General features: G+C 37.8%; 1 protein-coding gene across 1 annotated transcript in view; it reads left to right on the forward strand.

Moving 5' to 3' along the window:
- The window catches only part of LOC118593909 (ABI family member 3 binding protein), a 207,927-nt gene that overhangs the window by 134,317 nt on the left and 55,214 nt on the right, over positions 1-18,396 (forward strand). Inside the window, exons 25-35 of the mRNA XM_036203506.1 lie at positions 474-533; positions 1,270-1,359; positions 2,674-2,709; positions 3,468-3,551; positions 5,026-5,082; positions 5,947-6,030; positions 7,550-7,609; positions 14,287-14,334; positions 15,265-15,348; positions 16,299-16,355; positions 17,344-17,406. Of these exons, the coding sequence (XP_036059399.1) occupies positions 474-533; positions 1,270-1,359; positions 2,674-2,709; positions 3,468-3,551; positions 5,026-5,082; positions 5,947-6,030; positions 7,550-7,609; positions 14,287-14,334; positions 15,265-15,348; positions 16,299-16,355; positions 17,344-17,406 (723 nt within the window). The remainder of the gene's footprint in view (positions 1-473; positions 534-1,269; positions 1,360-2,673; positions 2,710-3,467; positions 3,552-5,025; positions 5,083-5,946; positions 6,031-7,549; positions 7,610-14,286; positions 14,335-15,264; positions 15,349-16,298; positions 16,356-17,343; positions 17,407-18,396) is intronic.

Genomic DNA, 18,396 nt, shown 5'->3' on the forward strand with positions numbered 1-18,396 from the left:
AAACATAACAATCTTATAGTTCTTGTCCACCTGTGTCAGAACTAACATCTTCTAATTTAATAGGCAGAAAATTATTAGAGTCTATTAACTTAGCAGGCCACTAGCTTTCACCAGTCCAAAAACTAAGAATGTCCTCAGATAGCATCTTGGGCCTACAGAATAGCTTTCCCCGTCTTGCTGTACCTGCCTCTCTGATGTACCCCACCAATATATTTTAAATTTGCCTTGGTTGATGACTTTCTTTGTTCTTTAAAAACAATAAAAAGCTTTAGGAAACTGTTTCCACATTGGAATGTGGAATTAGGGGTTAATCTAAATCTGTGTTCCTGGGCCATGGTCATTCAAAATATCTGTCTATAGAGTAAACTATCTTTATTCCTTTAAGAAAAAAAATAAAGGCTTAAAATGTTTCACCTTTAAGATAAATCACTTTGTACATTTCTTAATTTCTGTCATGCATTGCTTTTGGTCAGTTACTACCACAGACATTGAACCTGTAATTACGAGAACCAAGGCTCCAGTGACAACATTAGGTAATGACCTCTTAGTCTTTAAACACAGTCCCTGCCTATTGTTGGATCCATTTCTGTCTGGATCGAAAGGGTTTTTCTTCCACAAAAATTTCTTATCATTAACGGTATTTCTCATTTCAAATATATCAAGAATCCTTAAAGGATGTTACTTAGTTATGAGCCTCTATTCAGCTCCTTAGCTACCCTCCCCCATTATCTGTCTTTGCAAATGCTTCCCAGAGCCCATGAATCTGTTCAGTACTCAGTAGGAGTCTACATTAAAATTAAATTTCTGATCTACTTCAGAATGCCTACCCCTTAAGATATTCTTGAGTTACTCTTTTTTGAAAATATGAAAGACCATGGTCATATGCAGGTGATTTTAGGAAGTGTTACATACATATAGTAATACTAATTTTAATGGCTTGTATCCCTAAATTGAGTCTTTTTAAGGACAGTTACCCAGAAGCATGTTAGCTGAAGTCTCCCTGATGTGATATCAACATGCCATGCTTCAAACTCCCTTTGGGTCTGGAACCTCTTTGATGCTAGCAACTAACAATAAAAATTTCAGAATAATAAAAACAATGTCAAGTGGCCTGTCTCCACTGTCAGGAGACCAAACTGTTTTATATATATATTACCAAGAAAGAATTCCAGATCAAAGAGACATTTTGTAAGGTTTCTGAAACCTTCCTGTGTCGTCTTTCTTTAGTTCTGAAGTCACACAACCACAATAACAACTTTGCTTCTCCAGACCCCATAACACCACGACCAAGAACTCGCCGTCCACGCCCTTCTATTCATAAAGCCACCCCACGGCCAAAGATACCTCAGACTAAACCAGGTAAATGTGGTTCTTGGCTCCTGTAGCTCTTCATTGGATGCAACAGAAATTACAGAAGTTCCACTTGCTACTAAGGGTGAAGGCTTAAACCATAGGACACAGTTGCTACCAGCATGGTGCTATGGCAAATCCCTATGGCACCTTCATGATGCTTTCATGAGGATGTCCTTGATGCCTGATAATTTTATATGGTTTTTTTCCTGACAATTATACTTTGCTCTTTGATTATAAATTGGAAAAATATCTACTTAGTATATTTAAGAGCCACCCATTTTATTAAATGCCACACTAGTATCTGTGGGCTATGCGTTAGAGGTAGCAAGTGACTTAGCTGAACAATGTAGCAACTCTTATTCAGACATTATACATATAAATAAAGAATAGGAGCCACATTGAGTAGTCACTTCTTCACCCACTGTTAGATACATAATTCATTCTTAAGTAAAAATTAATGTATATATGGGCTAATATGTTTAAGGCGAACCTGAAATTTTTAGCCTTTATAGTTTTGCCAGCAAGAATGAGCCTGACTCCTACAAACAGAGAGAGGAAGGTGCCGTGTATGGGAGTAACAATAGAAGGATCAGCACTAGAAGTGTAGCCTGACTGAGAAGGGCGGTATTTGCTTAGTTGAACAATGATGTTATTTTTGGAAAGTCCACAAAGAAGATCAGTGATTGCTCTGAGCCCATTGGCATGTCCTGCTACCCTTCAGAGCCAGGTCTTTTGAAGAGCTGTAGTAACAAGTTCTGTGGACTAAGGACCCTCCAGGTCTAGCTCTTCGTTTGACTTTGCTCAAACACAGGTCTTCATCTTTTCCCAAAGTGGACTCTCAACAAAATCAAGCATTGTCTATTTTGGTTATTTTTCACTGTATCCGATTAAATGTATCAACAATTGTGTTTATCATGATTCCAGGATTTGTTTTCTAATATATATTCTTATAAATTATGCTTTCACGTTAATTTCTTATAATTGTTAAATAAGATGTTGTGACATACATAACATTTTTCTAAGAGTTTTCTATCACATTATTTACTAATGAAAATGCAATCAAAGCCTGTAGTTAACTGTAGAAAAGCAAGCAAAATCGCCATTAACAATATAGAAATGCTAAAGATAGGACTGTGTTATATAAACATCTGTGGACTCTTATGTAGAAACTTTAAAGGTTTGGGGTTTTTTTTGTTGCTGTTGCTTTTGACTATAGAACCAATCCTAGACTGGTAAAGCTCGTATTCAGGAGAATTTGATAGATTTTCTGATGTTTTTAACATTGCCTTGTTTTAAATTGCTTTTGATCATTTCTCACAGCAGACTTGGCACCTATCACTCCTGAGCCATCTTTAGGTAATGATTCTTGGCATTCTGTGAGTGCTTTTGTCTGTTCACTGTTGAGCATCACTATGGTTGTTAAGGAGATTGCAATGACATGCCCTGTTTCATCCTGCCATAGGACTCATCTCAAAGTACTGAAAGTTTTCTTACCATTTAACAGAAATGTACCTTGGCTTAATTCAAGATAAGTATCTGATCCATGCCCTGCCTTGAAATTGTGTCAGGCTGAGTCTTTGATCAGGCATGACACCTGGCCTTCCTTTAGGCCTCCAATGCAACAGCAGTGGTGGTACAGTCAAAGTTGTCTGAGAAGTTTCCTTCCTACATTTCAAGTTCTATGGAACTGTTTTTCGCTCTGCTGATGTTTTGGTGGCTTTTAAAAGTCTTACTCTAATAAACTACCAGGCACAGAACTTCCCCAGGCAGAGTCATACTAAATTAAAAGTATCACTGTGAGGTTGGTTCAAATTCACACCTTTAGAGTTGAATGTAGACTTATAACCAATTTGGGGTTAGATATATATTCAAGGAAATAGTGATAGCTCCTAACACATTTCTTAAATGTAATTCTAATATTTTTTTTAAATCTCTGAAGGATTCTCGATTATTAAAGAAATCTATTAATATACTAGAGGAAAAGCTTCAAACCCTAGTGACAGGATTTCTTAGCTCAAACTATTATTTTTTTTAAGCTTAGACAGGATACATCATCCTTGGCATAGCTTTTGGGCTCATCAACACCATGTTAATACTAAGTTCTCTTCCATCAGCTTCAACAACAACAAAAAAAGCCCGCCGCTCACGTCCCAAACATAAAACCACACCCCATCCAGAAGTACATCAGACTATATTGGGTAAATATGTGATTTGTGATTTATTCTATATTAGAAGGTATCCTACATATCTCTTTAGGGTCAAATATCTCCTGGTTTGCAAGGAGAGCATCACATGCCTAAACATCTTATGCTTCTTTCATAAGAATATTGACTCTCAATGACCATTATGTTTATTTTTCTTATTCTCTGATTATAGTCGCATCTCAAAGATGAGACTACTTGGTGTAGTATTGAGCTGAAACAATCTGATCAAAGCTACTGCATTCACTAAGCTTGCACCCACTCTCCTTAGCCACCTCAGCCCTTGGCTCTGAAGTAGAAGCTGTCTTATTTACCACTGAGTTGACAAGACACCAGAAAAGAAAAGCTGCTCCTGCATAAACAGAAAGTAACGTAAGACAGCATGTTCATGCAAGCATTAAATAATTTGAGCAACCCAAATGCTACATATTGTGAGCTTTGTGAAAATTTAGATTAAAAAATTCAAGATAATTAGTAAAAATTAGCCCAGGATTTGAAGGTTGGAGGGATGAAGGCTTACACATGGAGAGCATGGAGAACTTGACTTCCCAGACAGAGGATAAAGTATCGATGTTTTCCTGCCCTGTCACAGAATGAATTAAAGAGACTGGGGGCTGAAATCTTCAAATTGATACTATGGGATTTAATGGTTCTCACTTCTGCACAAGATCATGTTCTTTCCATTCATAGAACTAAAGATAACCCAACCTAATGATGACAAAACTATGAAGTGGTTCTTCATCTTGTTAAGTAATAGTGTGTGCTCCAAGGATGTCACCTCTTAATGGGTGTGGTTCCAGCTTCCTTATAGCTATGAACACCCATCATAGATAAACCATAGTGTGACCTCAATAATTCCTACTTTTTCCTCCTTCTCACTGTACATCCCTGTTTCTCTGTGTCAGCTGTTAGCAAGTCATGGGTATAGCACATACTCAAGGGACAGTATAAATACAAACTATATCTGTAGTGACAAAGTGTTGATCACAGGGACAGAATCACCGGAAATCACCATAGAGTCTGTAAACTGCATTGTGTTAATATTCAGCTATCTAAACTGCCCATTGCATCTGGCATTGATTACTATTTAGAGTGGATGTGTTTTTCTGATCTTGCCTTTTGTAAAGGTTCTGAGTGCCTTCCTATCTTTTTCTGATGGTGAATCAGATTTTCTATAGAGGTTCTCATATTAGTTAAAATGGGATAATTATCATCAGTGGGATTCCAGAGTCGATCTCAAGGAGATGCACAACAGAGCCCAAAGGCCATGACTAACCTCTGAATCAAATAAGTATGTAGTGATTCTTTGGAGAAGTATTTAAAGAAAAAGCAATATTCATTTTCTCCAGTTAAGAATATTACAAAAAATAATGTTGCAACTCAAGAAACCTTGCTTTTACTGGTAAGATGAATTTTCTAACATTCTGTGCATTCATAAGGTCCCTTTGATGTCTTTTCTTCTTTTGATCAGTTCCTGCTACAACACTTGAACCAGTTATTAGAACTGAGGCTCCAGGAATGACCTTAGGTAATGACAACCATGTCCTTCCATGTCTGCATTTCTTCCCTATTTTATCACGTTCATAATCATTGTTTCTGGGATGTCACAAAGCTTCTGCATCTTCTGGTCCCTCAACTGCTTACCATGTTTGAGTGTTCAAAGAATGTCTTGTCTTTATGACACCTTTTATGATGTTTTGTTTTTAATGACATCTTGTTTTTATGGGAGCCAATTTATTGAAAAAGAATACATACATATATACATATATAGATAGAGGCTCACTGTCACACCTTTTATTTTTTTTCTATCTCTGTTTCCATGTATCATCTTTTGCACATTTTTGTTATGGGGTATCTGTCTGTGTCCATGTCTGCAGGGGAATCAATGTACCACCTCGGCTGAGTTAATCTGTGCAGTTCTTGTGATGTGATAGTTTTTGTGAAGCTGTCAATTTCTGTATTTTGACCATTTTCGTGCTTTGTCTGATTTTTCTACTTTAGGGAATGATAAAACTTTGTTTTGATGAGGATGGAAATAGAAAATAGACTCAAGGCTGGTCAATTGAAGTTATTATGGCTTTTGTTAGCATGAAACCACCCCCACTACTCCTGTGCACACTGTAACTCTATGTTTTGGAACATTTCTTCATTCAGGAACCCTTATGAGAAGCTATAGGAAGTATTCTTGATATATAGATTCGTATTTCTTCAGGAGTTTTGTTTCTCAAAAAAATGCAAGTGTTATAAAAGAGCACAATATCCAAACAGAGACAAATATTACAAAGCTTGGAAGGGAAATTTCTTGTACCTCAAGAAATCATAAGAAATGTATTCCTAGTCAACATTTCTAAAATCCAAAATACTATATTAACCTGATATTTTCTTCCTTCAGCTCCCAAACTGCCTCAACAACCAATCCATCCACATCCAAAACCTAAAACTACAAGGAGTCCGACAGCACCTCAGACAGAACTGGGTAAATGTGTAGGGCCTGTGTTAAGAATCCCAGCAGTCCATCTAAGCAGGTCTTACAGGAAGCATAATGGCAGCTGAGCGTCAATAGCTCAGGCAGGGGAGAAGGAGAGAGAATTCAATGGCTGAAGTCCTTATGTTCTGTGTGCTAGGATTTTCTCTATGGTGGTGGTTTTTCTGGCAATGCTAGTCATTATCAAGTGTCCATGGTAAATATGTACATGCATGAAACCAAAGAGAATGAGTATATGTTTGCACCAGTGGGGAGTGATTTATCAGTTGTTGGTAAGTCTTGTGAGTCATAGTAGGCATTCAAGTCAGACAACAATAAACACTTTCTGTATGGTGCTAGAGAAGAGATACTTCAGGCTTTGTAGAGCATATGGTCTCTGCAGCATGCTTTTGTTGTTTGTTTCCCCAAACTGCTTATAAATATAAAAGTAATTCTTTCAGGGATGATAACCTGGGGGTGGGGAGATAGGGGGAAATTTCAAAAGGGCAGAGAATGCTTGACAGCCAGTGAAAGGAAGCAAATTTCCTCTTATGAAAAAGATAATGCTTCCAGGAATTGAATGGTTTTAATGAGGCTCCTGTAACTAATGGCCTAGAGGGCAAGTTGAAAAGTTCTGAATGTTGAACTTGGGAGCTTAGAATACACCAGAGAATTGATTTATGGCCACACTGTCTTTGAGGGTTAGACAAGGCTGCCTTGACGTGCCATAGACAGAGAGCGGCTGTCCCTTGTAATGTTCTCTTATGTACTCAAGTTGGATGTCTTCTCAGTAAGGCGAATTTGGTCTAGATGTCAGTCAGCTTTGTTCGTTGTAACAGAATGACTAGCATTGGCTACTTACAAGGAGAGGTTTGTCTAGTTCAAATACTTGAATGTTCGTATTTCAGAGGTACATCACAGACTCTTTGGTAACGGCTGTTGCCTGCTTATGTCACCTCATGGCATGGTGCTGTGGTAGGTGCAGGGACAACATCTAGAACGTGATCATATTTCAAACCAGGAGCAGAGATGCCTGGAAAAGCCAGGATTTTGCTTTTTTTATAATCACTCTGGAGAGCTCAGAGGGTCACACAGAACTACCAAGGGGTTGTGCAAGCTGTCTCATGCCCTCAATGACCTAAGATCTTCTCACTAGATCCTTCCATCCAAAGGTGCCATTACCTTGTAACTGTATTTGTGGACCTCAGAGGACACAAGCCATATTCAAATGATCTATTTGGGTACATTAAGTAATCTCAGATCATTAGAAAATGAGGACGACTTGAAGGGACTTTATACAAACTTTGTAGGCCCGTACCTACAAAGGATTTGGTTCCAATCCTAAGAGATAAGTTGGCATCTAAGAGCAGAGAGACCATATTCTTTTAGTTCGGAGAGTTAGCAACATGGCTAACTTCAGACTTGTTTCTGTTTGGCTAGAATTCTTTTTGAATGAATATGGTAGGTTTTTATAAGTTTTCATGTTTGGAGTGGATGTTTTGCTTATTTTGTTTTTGTTATTTTTGGCTAGTTTCTACTCCAGTCTTTGAACCAGTTACTCCTTTAAAAGAGTCTCCAGTGACCACAATAGGTAATGATACACCTAACTCTCAGCAAATACTTTATTTATTATCAGATTCATCCAATGTTGCCACCCACTTACATTCATCATTTTGTTTGAATGTTTATCAGTACTGGCCTCTTGTTTGTTGGGTGCCTAGGAAGCTATGGAATGCACGGATCTAGTTTGGGTTATCAGTCAGCCTCATAACTTGCTTTACAATCTTTACATGTTGTTTTAAGGTTTTGGTTTAACCAAATTCTTGGTTAAGACTAGTTTCATAGATCTCTAATTTGTGCAAACCAAACTATAGCAGAGAAATTTTTTTGTTTGTTAATATGTGAGCAATGTTATTTAGCAGATTGAATTGCATATAATATCATCAGGTTACTAGCTTTAAATAGTAAACTCCATCCTTAATATGAGTTGAAGTCCTCTCCCTCTCCACCATAGTTTTCATGATTCTCTGCCATTTTAGCCAAATCAGAAAATTGTAGAATTTTTTTTAAATACTGATTTTGACTTTCTGAATTAATAATTTCAATTGATATGTTGGTATTTTCCCCCAAGGGTACTTTCAGTAACAAAAGATGCAATAACATATTATGGGGTACTCCTTTCATATATTGCCTGAAACCCAAGAAAAATTTGCCAAGCTTTGTAATACCTAAGGATTTTTAAAATTTTGTAGTATGCTAAACCATAACTTTAAAACAACTCAGTCTTACCTCTTTTTAGCTCCCCAAAACATCTGAAAGAACACAAACTCAAACCCATCGTAGTCTAGATGTACTGGGTCTTCTAGATAAACAAGGGGTTCTTGGTTCAAGGAACCTGAGCAGCAGGCAATGGTTGTAAATGTCATCTTGTTACAGGTTCTCCCTAGAGAGGGGACTCTCAGAGGCCTACTAGCAGCTGGCAAGGCCTTTACAATTGGAAGAGGCACATAGAATCCTTTTAACTAAGAGTAGTATGAAAATTGTTTTACTTCTCAGTCTGGAGGCTAATGAAATCATGAGAAGCTATTTTTAGAATGGCTGCCTGTGTATTTCTTAACTTCAGAACTGTTTATGCAATCATACTTTCATAAACTTAATACTTATTTTCTTCTTTTAGTGTTCAAAGAAAACACAAGTTAGCTTTCTATATACTTCTTACAAAACATTAGAAACTTATGTAAGGGCATGGGTAAAATGTCCTGAAGTGTTCCCTGTTAGAATCAGATAAGCATTGTAACATGAGGAATTGCTCACTGAAGCATTGCAAAGTGAGAACAATAATTTCACCAATAATGATGGCTGTCTGGAAGGTGGATGCTACCTAGAGTTTGGCTAGTCTGGATAGAAGGATTGGTATTTGCCATGAGCTTTACTAGGGAAGCCACCCCACAGTATTGCATATTGAGTACTTAATCAACAGGGATCTGTTCTTACAGTTCTGGAGGCTACAAGTCAAAGTCCAAGGTGTCTTCAGGTCTCGCTTCCCCTGAGACCTCTCCCTGGCTCATAAATGGCTGCCCTGCTATGTTCTCACATGGCCTGTTCTCTATGCATACACGTACCTACTGTCTCTTCTAATAAGGACATTTGACACACTGGAGAGCTGACCTTATGATTCCTTAATTACATCTTTAAACATTGTATCTTCAGATATAGCTCCCTTGGACTTACCCTGCATTATATTAATTGTGAGGACACAATTCAGTCCATAGTATTTTTCAACCAGAAAAAAATAATATACACATGTATGTGTACACACACACACACACACACACACACACAAATTAGATTCAGTGTTACGCTGGCAGAGTCATTTTGAAGTAAATGTGTCTGTTTATACATGGTTTTTAAAAGTTCATCTTTGCTAATTCAGTTCCTATTACATACCCTGAACCTGTTACAAACCTTGAAATGCCTGTTGCTTTTAGAACTGAGGCCCCTGGGACTAACACTAGGTAACAACCTTACTTGCCAAGTGCTCCTGTTGCTTACAGTATATATAGTCCTCTAAGTCTCCATCCCCCTGGCCTTTCCATCTTTCTGAGAAAATATTCATCCTCTTCTGCTGTCTGCTGCAGAGTTCAGCGCATCTTACAGACACTCTTCCTGTTGTGTCTATGAGAGCTAAGCATGAACTTAGTTCAAACATTAATGGCCACGTGGAACATTTGGAAGTGTTGTTTTGTGCTTCACAGAACAGTGTTCTATATCACAGCCAAGTTTTAACCACAGTCGAATGGCTGCCCATCAATAGCCACTCTTATGCTCCTTGGTACATCCAAGTTTCTAAATCTCTTTCTGAAAGCTATTGTACGGTATGTTTGTTTCTTTGGTGATGTAATTTAAGTAGTGATACACATAATGATGTATATAAGTAATGATACACCGTACTATAAATTTGACAAATTGGAGATGACCCATATGAAATGTCAAATTATAGACCTCCATCTAAATATGATCCAAAGCTCCCCAACCCTTCTTTAAATGATTCCTTCCCAATCATTTTCCCCAAAGTGAGGCTCTATGACTTTCCTGCAACGAGTGTTAATCTCCTTGCCTTGAATGAGCAACTCAACTGTGAACAGGAATTTACTTCAAATCAATGATAAAAAGAAGGCATGCTTGTTTAAAAAGAGTAAAAAAGACAAACTAAAGGACCAATTTCCCACACTTCTAGGAAATCTGAGAGCTGTAGAAGGTTCTCTAGTATCCAGGGCCATAAGATCCAAAGTAACATGAGGCTTTTCTTTCTTCAGCTAGCAAAATGTCACAAAGAGCCCTCCGTTCACAACCCAGACCTAAAGCCACATGAGCCCTCAAGCACCTCAGACAAAACCTGGTAAATTGGGAGTTAGATGGCTTCTGGGTGAGCCTCGGTGGTCTGTCCCATCGGGGACTCAAAGCAATGCTCATGGTAGGCAGTAGCAGCTCTTACACTCCCTAAGTGTGAGAATAGGAGACAACATCAATAACTTCACTGTGGGTGTTTGAAGGAAAATATGGGTAGGTGAGACCCAGTGGGAGCTAGAATACCTTATTCTTTCTATTAAGACTCTTTATTGCAACTTTATCTTTAGTACAAATTTCATGCAATGCATTTGTATTCAAATCTTAATAGTGAAAGTACACTAGCAGACCGAGTGTATTTAGTTCAAGTAAACAAATCCTAAGCCCTTTACATATTCCCAGACTCACATTTGCAATTGTAAATAATAGAACCATTGTAGAAGTGTTTTTTTTTTTTTTTTAACTTCTTATACAACAAAACTGAAGCTACGCTGTATAATAAACCCACATAGTAACCATCTAGAATCTAGAAAAAAATATTATGGTTGTCTGAGCTTGGACCTTGGATATACTATAGGATTTTGATCAATAGAAAATAGAGGGACCAGACATATGTGCAGGTCAGCCAGAAATATAGTAGCGTCAAGATGGACTGCATTTGGAAGGGTCCATCAGGGCAGCAGAAGGAGGCTTTTGAGCATTTGATTCAGAGTATCGGTAGGATGAATACAGAGACACCATCATACACAGCTTCTTTGATTTCCACCTTTTATTCCTATGGGGAGCACAGATGCTACATTGGGTATTAGACTAGTAGCTGCCTTTTATGCTGCTCTTTTATAGTTTGTGCAGAGGTCTCAAATTCCACAAGATTGGCAAGATCAACACAAGCCATGCGAATGATTTTTTTATATATATGTTTCAAACTTCAGTTGTATCAGTGTTTTCTCAAACATAGTGACTCACAATATGCTTTTAACTTACTTTTCTAAGAATATATTAAGTAAATACTTTATATTATTTTCCATTGTGGTGTTTTATATATTGACTAGAATTCATTTATTAAAAACCTTGCAGAATGTCACGTTGACTTCTTAGGGTAGTTAAAAAGCTAAGCCCAGCAGCTATCAGGACAAAAGTTTAGCAGTTGCTTAAACAACATTCTTTCAGATAAAAATTTAATTATATATTTCCCTTGCAACAATTGATATTCTAATCATATATGTAGGTTATGTAAGTGTTCTAATTTAAATACGCACTTTGAAATCTCATTGGCTTATTATGTTGTTTTTGGCCACTTCTTCCCATAGTCCCGAACCTGTCACTGCTAGACCTGAGGCCCCAGTAACACTACGTAACGTTAAGCTATTTTTGTAACAGGTCTTCTTATTGTCACACACAGAGTTTAATCTCACTTTATGTGGCAGCTGGGTCATTCTTTGTGGCCATTCAACTGAATTTTCATCTAAATATGAAGACTTTATAATTTTCTTATTTTAAGATGTCATACATGAATTTTTTGGGCCATTTATCTGCCATGTTGCCTACTTGAAGTACATCTTGTTTTGTGTTTTGTTTTAAGGGGTGTTTCACTACAGCTGTGTTTCAAACATATCAGAAGTCTCAGTTACACAGAGAAGCCATTAACAACTTCATGGAGCCCTAAGGGCCCATGGCATATTTACATTTCACTTTTTCTGCTGGCGTAAATCTTGTTGTTTTGTTTCTATTCAATAAGGTTTATTTTGATAATTATATAGAGAACATATCACAGATTTGAAAGATTAAATTATAAATCACAAATCATAGATAGTGGAAATGTCCACTATCCATTCAAATTTAGGGATGGTTCCTACCCATTTTATTTCTAGCCATGTCCCCTTATGACACTTAGATAATAATTACTAGCCCTTATTTCTATAATTAAATGGTAACTTTTTTCTTTATAGAATTTATGATTTAAAAAAAACAAAATGATGTCTATGTAAAAACCAGCAAGCTATCATCTTTTCATCTTCCAGGGCTTCCTGACTCATAAATAATGAAAATACATAGTAACCCAGTAATTTCTTCATTTAGCTCCCAAAACATCAAAGCAAAAATATCATTCACATCCCCAACAAAAGCCTGTAACAAGACCTGAAGTACCCAAGTCCAAGCTAGGTAAAGCATATGCACCCGGTTTAAACAAGCTCAGCAGTGTGACCTAGCAGGGCCTTGGAAGTTATCTGAAAGATTGAGACCTTGCAGGGTATCCCCATGAGAGCAAAGGTGCATCTAAGGGGTCAGGGGGAGGCACAGTAGTTCCACTGTACAGCTGTTAAGCAAACAAGGTTGAATGAGGGAAGTCTATGTGCAATTGGATACCCACTGCTTCCCATGTGCAGTCTTCTCAAGCACCACACATTTTTATAACTTCTTCTTACCTCTTAGAAATCAAATTTCTTCAGGATAATTAGATCCAGTTCAAATAAAAAGCATTATTAAGTACCTCCCATCTCTTCCTAACTAATCCTACTAATACTTTTGAATGAAACAGATGTGGGAGATATATCTTGATTTTCAAACTTGTAAGACAGAGTGGAAACCCTTTTTTTATAAATATTGTTGACCATGGCATAGGAAGAATCTATGCAAGTGTAAGATTAATTTGCAGGGTATAAACAAAAAGTGTTAGGTACATAAACGTTTGGAGCCAGGAAATAAAGACTAAGAAGGAGTCTTGAAATCACATTAGAAAATGGCCGACAAGAAGAAAGGAGGGAATGAAGTGAGGAGAGGGAGATATAAATGAGGACAGTGAGAGGAGTCTCTGGAATATTGCTATGGAGGAGTTCTCCCTTCTAGGTTGTAGGAAAGTTCCTTCATACCTCAACCAGTCTTTGGACATGCATAGTCAAGGCCATAGGAATGTGATAGGGCAGCAGAGGTTTGCTCTGGTAGACATCAGCAACATCCTCTCTCTCATAAAGGCGTACTCCTTCTCTGTCTGTGATGAAGGAATCCCACCAATTCATCATGCTGATGCCTCAGTCTCTTTCCAAATATGGGCTCTAAGTAATGCTTTCATAGTCCGTTTTAGATTGTTAATTAATTGATTAATTAATAATATCAATTAATATTTATATTATTAATAATTCTCAACGTCAATAAATTTTTGGATCATTAATTAGAAATTAATTGCTAATAATATCTGTTGTTGTTTACTCTTTTGGGGGGACCCACCACCCAGCTCCCAAATAAATCACACACAGAGGCTTATTCTTAATTATCAATGCTCGGCCTTAGTTTGGCTTATTTTTTGCTAGCTTTCCTTATCTTAAGTTATCCCCTCTATCTTTTGCCTCTGGGCTTTTCCCTTTCTCTTACTTCTGTAAATCTTACTCTTCTTACTCCATGGCTTGCTGTGTAGCTGGGCAGCTAGCCCCTGGAGTCTTCCTCCTTCTCTGGATCCTAGATCTTCTACCGCCTCCCAGATTTCTTCCTGTATATATTATCTCTGCCTGCCAGCCCCACCTAGCCTTTCTCCTGCCTTTCTATTGGCCATTCAAATCTTTATTAGACCATCAGGTATTTTAGACAGGCACAGTAACACAGCTTCACAGAGTTAAACAAAGGCAACATAAACAAGAGTAACACACCTGAAAATAATATTCTACTACAAATATCAATTATTTAGATAATTAATAAATAATTAATTAGAATATTCTTATTAAGAATGATGAATGAGAAAGTAGGTGCCTGACTTAGGTATGATAGATTTTTAGGAAAGCAACTGCTTGCTTTTCCTTTGTAAAGGTGTAACGTTGTTATAGAAACTATATTATGCTAGGAAGATTCATAATGAAGAGATTTTATTGCTCAACTATATAAAGCAATCATTTGGTTTATTTGAATACCTTTGCTCAATTCATACAACAGAACTTGAACCTGTGACACTCAGAACGGAGACTTGGGTGACAACAAAAGGTAATATCACATTGTAGTCCTGGCTACGTCCTCTCTTTTGTCATTGCCAAACTCATGACATCAATGTCATAGTTACACATTCTGCTCTCTATGGTGACACCATCACTCTTGTTGCCATTCTGTGAAAGTCTTCATTCTGAAAGGATCGAAGACTATGACTCTTCAAAGAGCTCACCTCTTGTGAGATCCACCATAAACCTAACTCCTACCATCTGTCAGGCTTGTAACCATGCGGCATCATTTTGCCATTGGAGAATGCAACTCTCAAAAGATGTTTTCATATTTTTAACAATCTCTGCTGAGATCTCAAACTGAGAGGTTTCCTTAAAGATGTGAAATTCTCCTCTTTATTCATCCATTTGCTTTTACCACGTGACATTTGTTCTTTGATCGACATGTCGGCTAATTATACATGTGCAGTATTACTTTAACAAACGATCAAAGAACTCCTGCTCAGTCATTACTTAACCGCCACAAATGTTATAACAGTCATTCTCAGCATTTTGTGTGAGACTGGTTCTCCCTACATTGTCCAGCCTCAGATCTTCTAAGTATCTCAGGTGGGTTGTCCTCGAGCTAGTGTTCCTGCTGTCTCAGCCTCCCACGTGCTGAGATTACGGTGTGTTCTACTGTTCCTGGCACCTCAACCTGTTTATTCTATACAAGTTCAATTGTTTGCTCTTCACTTCTTGACCTACCCACTACCTTTTACATGTGATTCCTCTTCCAATAAGCCTTTGATTGTAAAGGGAAACAAGAAAATATAATAGGAGTGAAAGTTATAACTAAAAAGTTGAAAAAATAGTCAAATTTTAGTCGAATTGCCTAAAACACAAGAAAATCTGGTAAGTTTTACTAAATTTAGCACGATTTCCCCCCATAGCTTTTGAACTACAGACATTGTAATAATGGAAGATTTTCTTTCCTCAGCTCCTAAAACATCAAAATGGCCCCGCCGTCCACGCCTCAAACCTAAAACCACACCAGCTCCTCAGGCGCCTCTAACTAAACCTGGTAAATTGAGTTTCTGATCACAGGGGGACTTATAGCAGCTCTGGGGGAGCCATGAGGTAGTAGAAGTGTTAGCTCATGCAGCTGAAGGCACTGTGTGACCTGCTTCTTCCACCACTGCCGTGTATATAGGGAGAACCTCCAGGGTCTTGTGTGGCAGCTAAATTGCTTATTCTCTCTGTATATAAGTATCATCTCTATTGCCACATACCTGATTTGTTACTACTAATTTAATTACATTCTTCTCCTAAAGACAAAATGTCAGTGTTATACAGAGTGCTGTGATGGGAAAATTCCCTAAGAACAGTTAAAGGAAGTTCTTGAAGGAATGATTAAAAGGTTTGGACCTGACCCAGAAAGCATCTGTGATCTTCCTATCCATCTAGAACCCTCTATTTCCATAAGGAGAGTAGAGAGCTGTTCCACTCAGTACCACACTTATGAGATGTCTCCTGTCCTGGTTTGTTGAGCACCTTTATTACAAATGAGATCTCAGCCCAACCCTACACACGACTTCTCAGGACAACTTCTCACTTGCTTTATCCTTGGCTTTAACTTATACAGAAAAACCATTTGCTCTATCTATGCACATTTAGAAATGTTATTTTCTTAAAGCTTCCATACAAAAGCTCATGATCCCAGAAGTTATATCTCTGCAGCTTTGGTAAATATTTAAATTTTTCTAGGAGAGTCCTCTACAGTAGTTGGAACGAGGTACTCCACATACCCAGAGGAATATCACCTTGACTTTATTAAAACATTTAGCACAAAGTATAGGCAGCAACTGAGTACTTCTTAAAAGAAATGTTTACCGGGGTACAAGGTGGCCAAATCATCAAGTAACAAGTATTAAAATGCAGACAGTTTCTTAACCTTGCTCTCCACTTATTCCAGGAAGGGAGTATTGTTGTCTTACTGACTTTTCACATGTTTATTTCATTGCCTTTAATTAGTTGCTGCTACAGATCTTGAACCCAGTGCTCTTAGAACCGAAGCTCCTGCGACTGTGGGTAATGAGAACGAGTCCCTTCCAATAGCAGTGCTTTTCTGTGTCATACCATCCACCATCATCATGTCACCAGTTCTGCATCTTAGGACCATCCCATCATCATCCTCTGTTGTCACTTTGTTACGGTCTTTATCTTGAAATTGTCCTCCGTTCTCTGCCGCATTATTAGTTGAATTTATGAGCACCATTGCATGTACTAACTTCAGGGCATCAAACTGCCATATAACTCACTGCTCGATACCGTGTCTCGATCATGTGCATTTTTCAGCAGCGCAGACTAAGGTCGTGTTTCCATCCATCATACTCATATTGTCTATCCTTTCACAATTGTGAAAATATGCTTTGTTTCAGAATGCTTTTTGGTATACTGGAAACTTTGTGATGCATTGGAGCAATAGTTTTAAGGAACAATGATTTTAGGAACTTGTCCAACTTAGAGATGCATGCTCTTGAAATGTTTCAACCCTAAGTTTCCATCATAGAGACTCCTTCCCTAGCAGGTTCAATGGTCTTTTTAAATCAAGGATCACTTTGAGATTTTGATGAGCACATTTCATCAGTTTGTCTTCATATTTGCCAACAAGTGAACTTTTAATTATAGAGTTACTTAAATAGTAGACCAAGAAAAGCTGTAGGTAGCCATCGTGGGCTCTATAGAAGATCAAGAAGACTAATAAAGCTTTCTCTAGTCTAGTTAGAAAGGCATCTATCGTGTAAATATACAAAGACCTGACCAACAGAATTGCAAAGTCGTGAGGGGGCAGGCAATCAGATGTCTCGAAAAACATCTCTTGTATTGTGACGTACAGCCAGCTGTGTACCATGCCACCTTTCAAGTCCATGTCATGAAATAGAGGGTGCCTGGCCATAGTTTAGCCCAAGTTGGAAAAAGCAGCTAGCTCTTTTCTGTTAGTTTTGAGATATTCTCAGAATTAGCCTTAAAATGAATTTTGATTTGTCTTTGCTTTATTTTACTCCTGTCTATCTAGTTCCTGCTACAGCCCTTGAACCTGTCACTCTTAGAACCAAGGCTCCTGACACAACAACGTTAGGTAATGGCACTATGTTCTGGAATGTTCTTTCTTGCTTGTTTTCACATGCATTCCACCGCCATCCTGATTCATTTGTCATTTGCCATCTGCCATCCCTCATCTTCATATCCTACTGCTTTTTGAGAACACTAAAGGTTCTTAAAGTTTCCTCTTTTAAAAGCTGCCCATGGACCTAGACTATTGCTATACTTGTTATCGTATTTGAATTTGTAGTGTATTGTTGTCTAAACAGTGCTTCCATCTGAAGCTGGATTTCAAATTAATCTGGTAGTGTTTGTATTTTGTCTAGACAGGGTAAACTATAGCAATATCATGGTGCAATGAATTCTTGGGAATGCTGAAAATTTTCAGTGTCGACCTAAGGTCCTAACACCTGGAGTTTAGCCATCATTTTATTTGAGGTTAGAGATCTATGGCTCTCCTCATTCATTGACTTAAAAAAGAAACCTAAATTATAAAATTAAGAATCTTTGGTGATTAAAAATAAATAGAAAATATTTTAACCCCAAGACATACATGCCCCAGATTTCAAGGAAATGTAGTTTTATTTTCCTAATCTTTGTTTTCAAAAGCAACAGCATGAAATTAATATAAAGTTTCTTCCTTCAGTTTCTAAAGTACAGAGGACACGTCGTCCATGTCCCAGACTTAAAACCACAGCAAGTACTGATATGTCTGAGTCCAAGTCGGGTAAATGTGGAATGCCTGCTTTGAGGGCTGCTAGCAGTCTGTCCTGGTTGGGTCCCAAAGTCATACCAGCAATGGGAAGCTGATGTTCTCATGCTCTTTAAGTAAACTAAGGCATTGGGTCCAGCTAACAGCTGCCCCTAAAGAGCTTCTCATACAAGCATGACTTAGGGAAAATTTTTCCCTAATTCCCCAAGTAACTTAGTTTGGATCAAGTTCTTCTCTTTAAAGATGAGCTGATGGCAAGATTAGCATTATTCACTCATGGTTATGTATTAGCATTGAAACATAAGATCTGTTGCT

Source organism: Onychomys torridus, chromosome 12 (assembly GCF_903995425.1).
Source record: "Onychomys torridus chromosome 12, mOncTor1.1, whole genome shotgun sequence".
Classification (NCBI taxonomy): domain Eukaryota; kingdom Metazoa; phylum Chordata; class Mammalia; order Rodentia; family Cricetidae; genus Onychomys; species Onychomys torridus.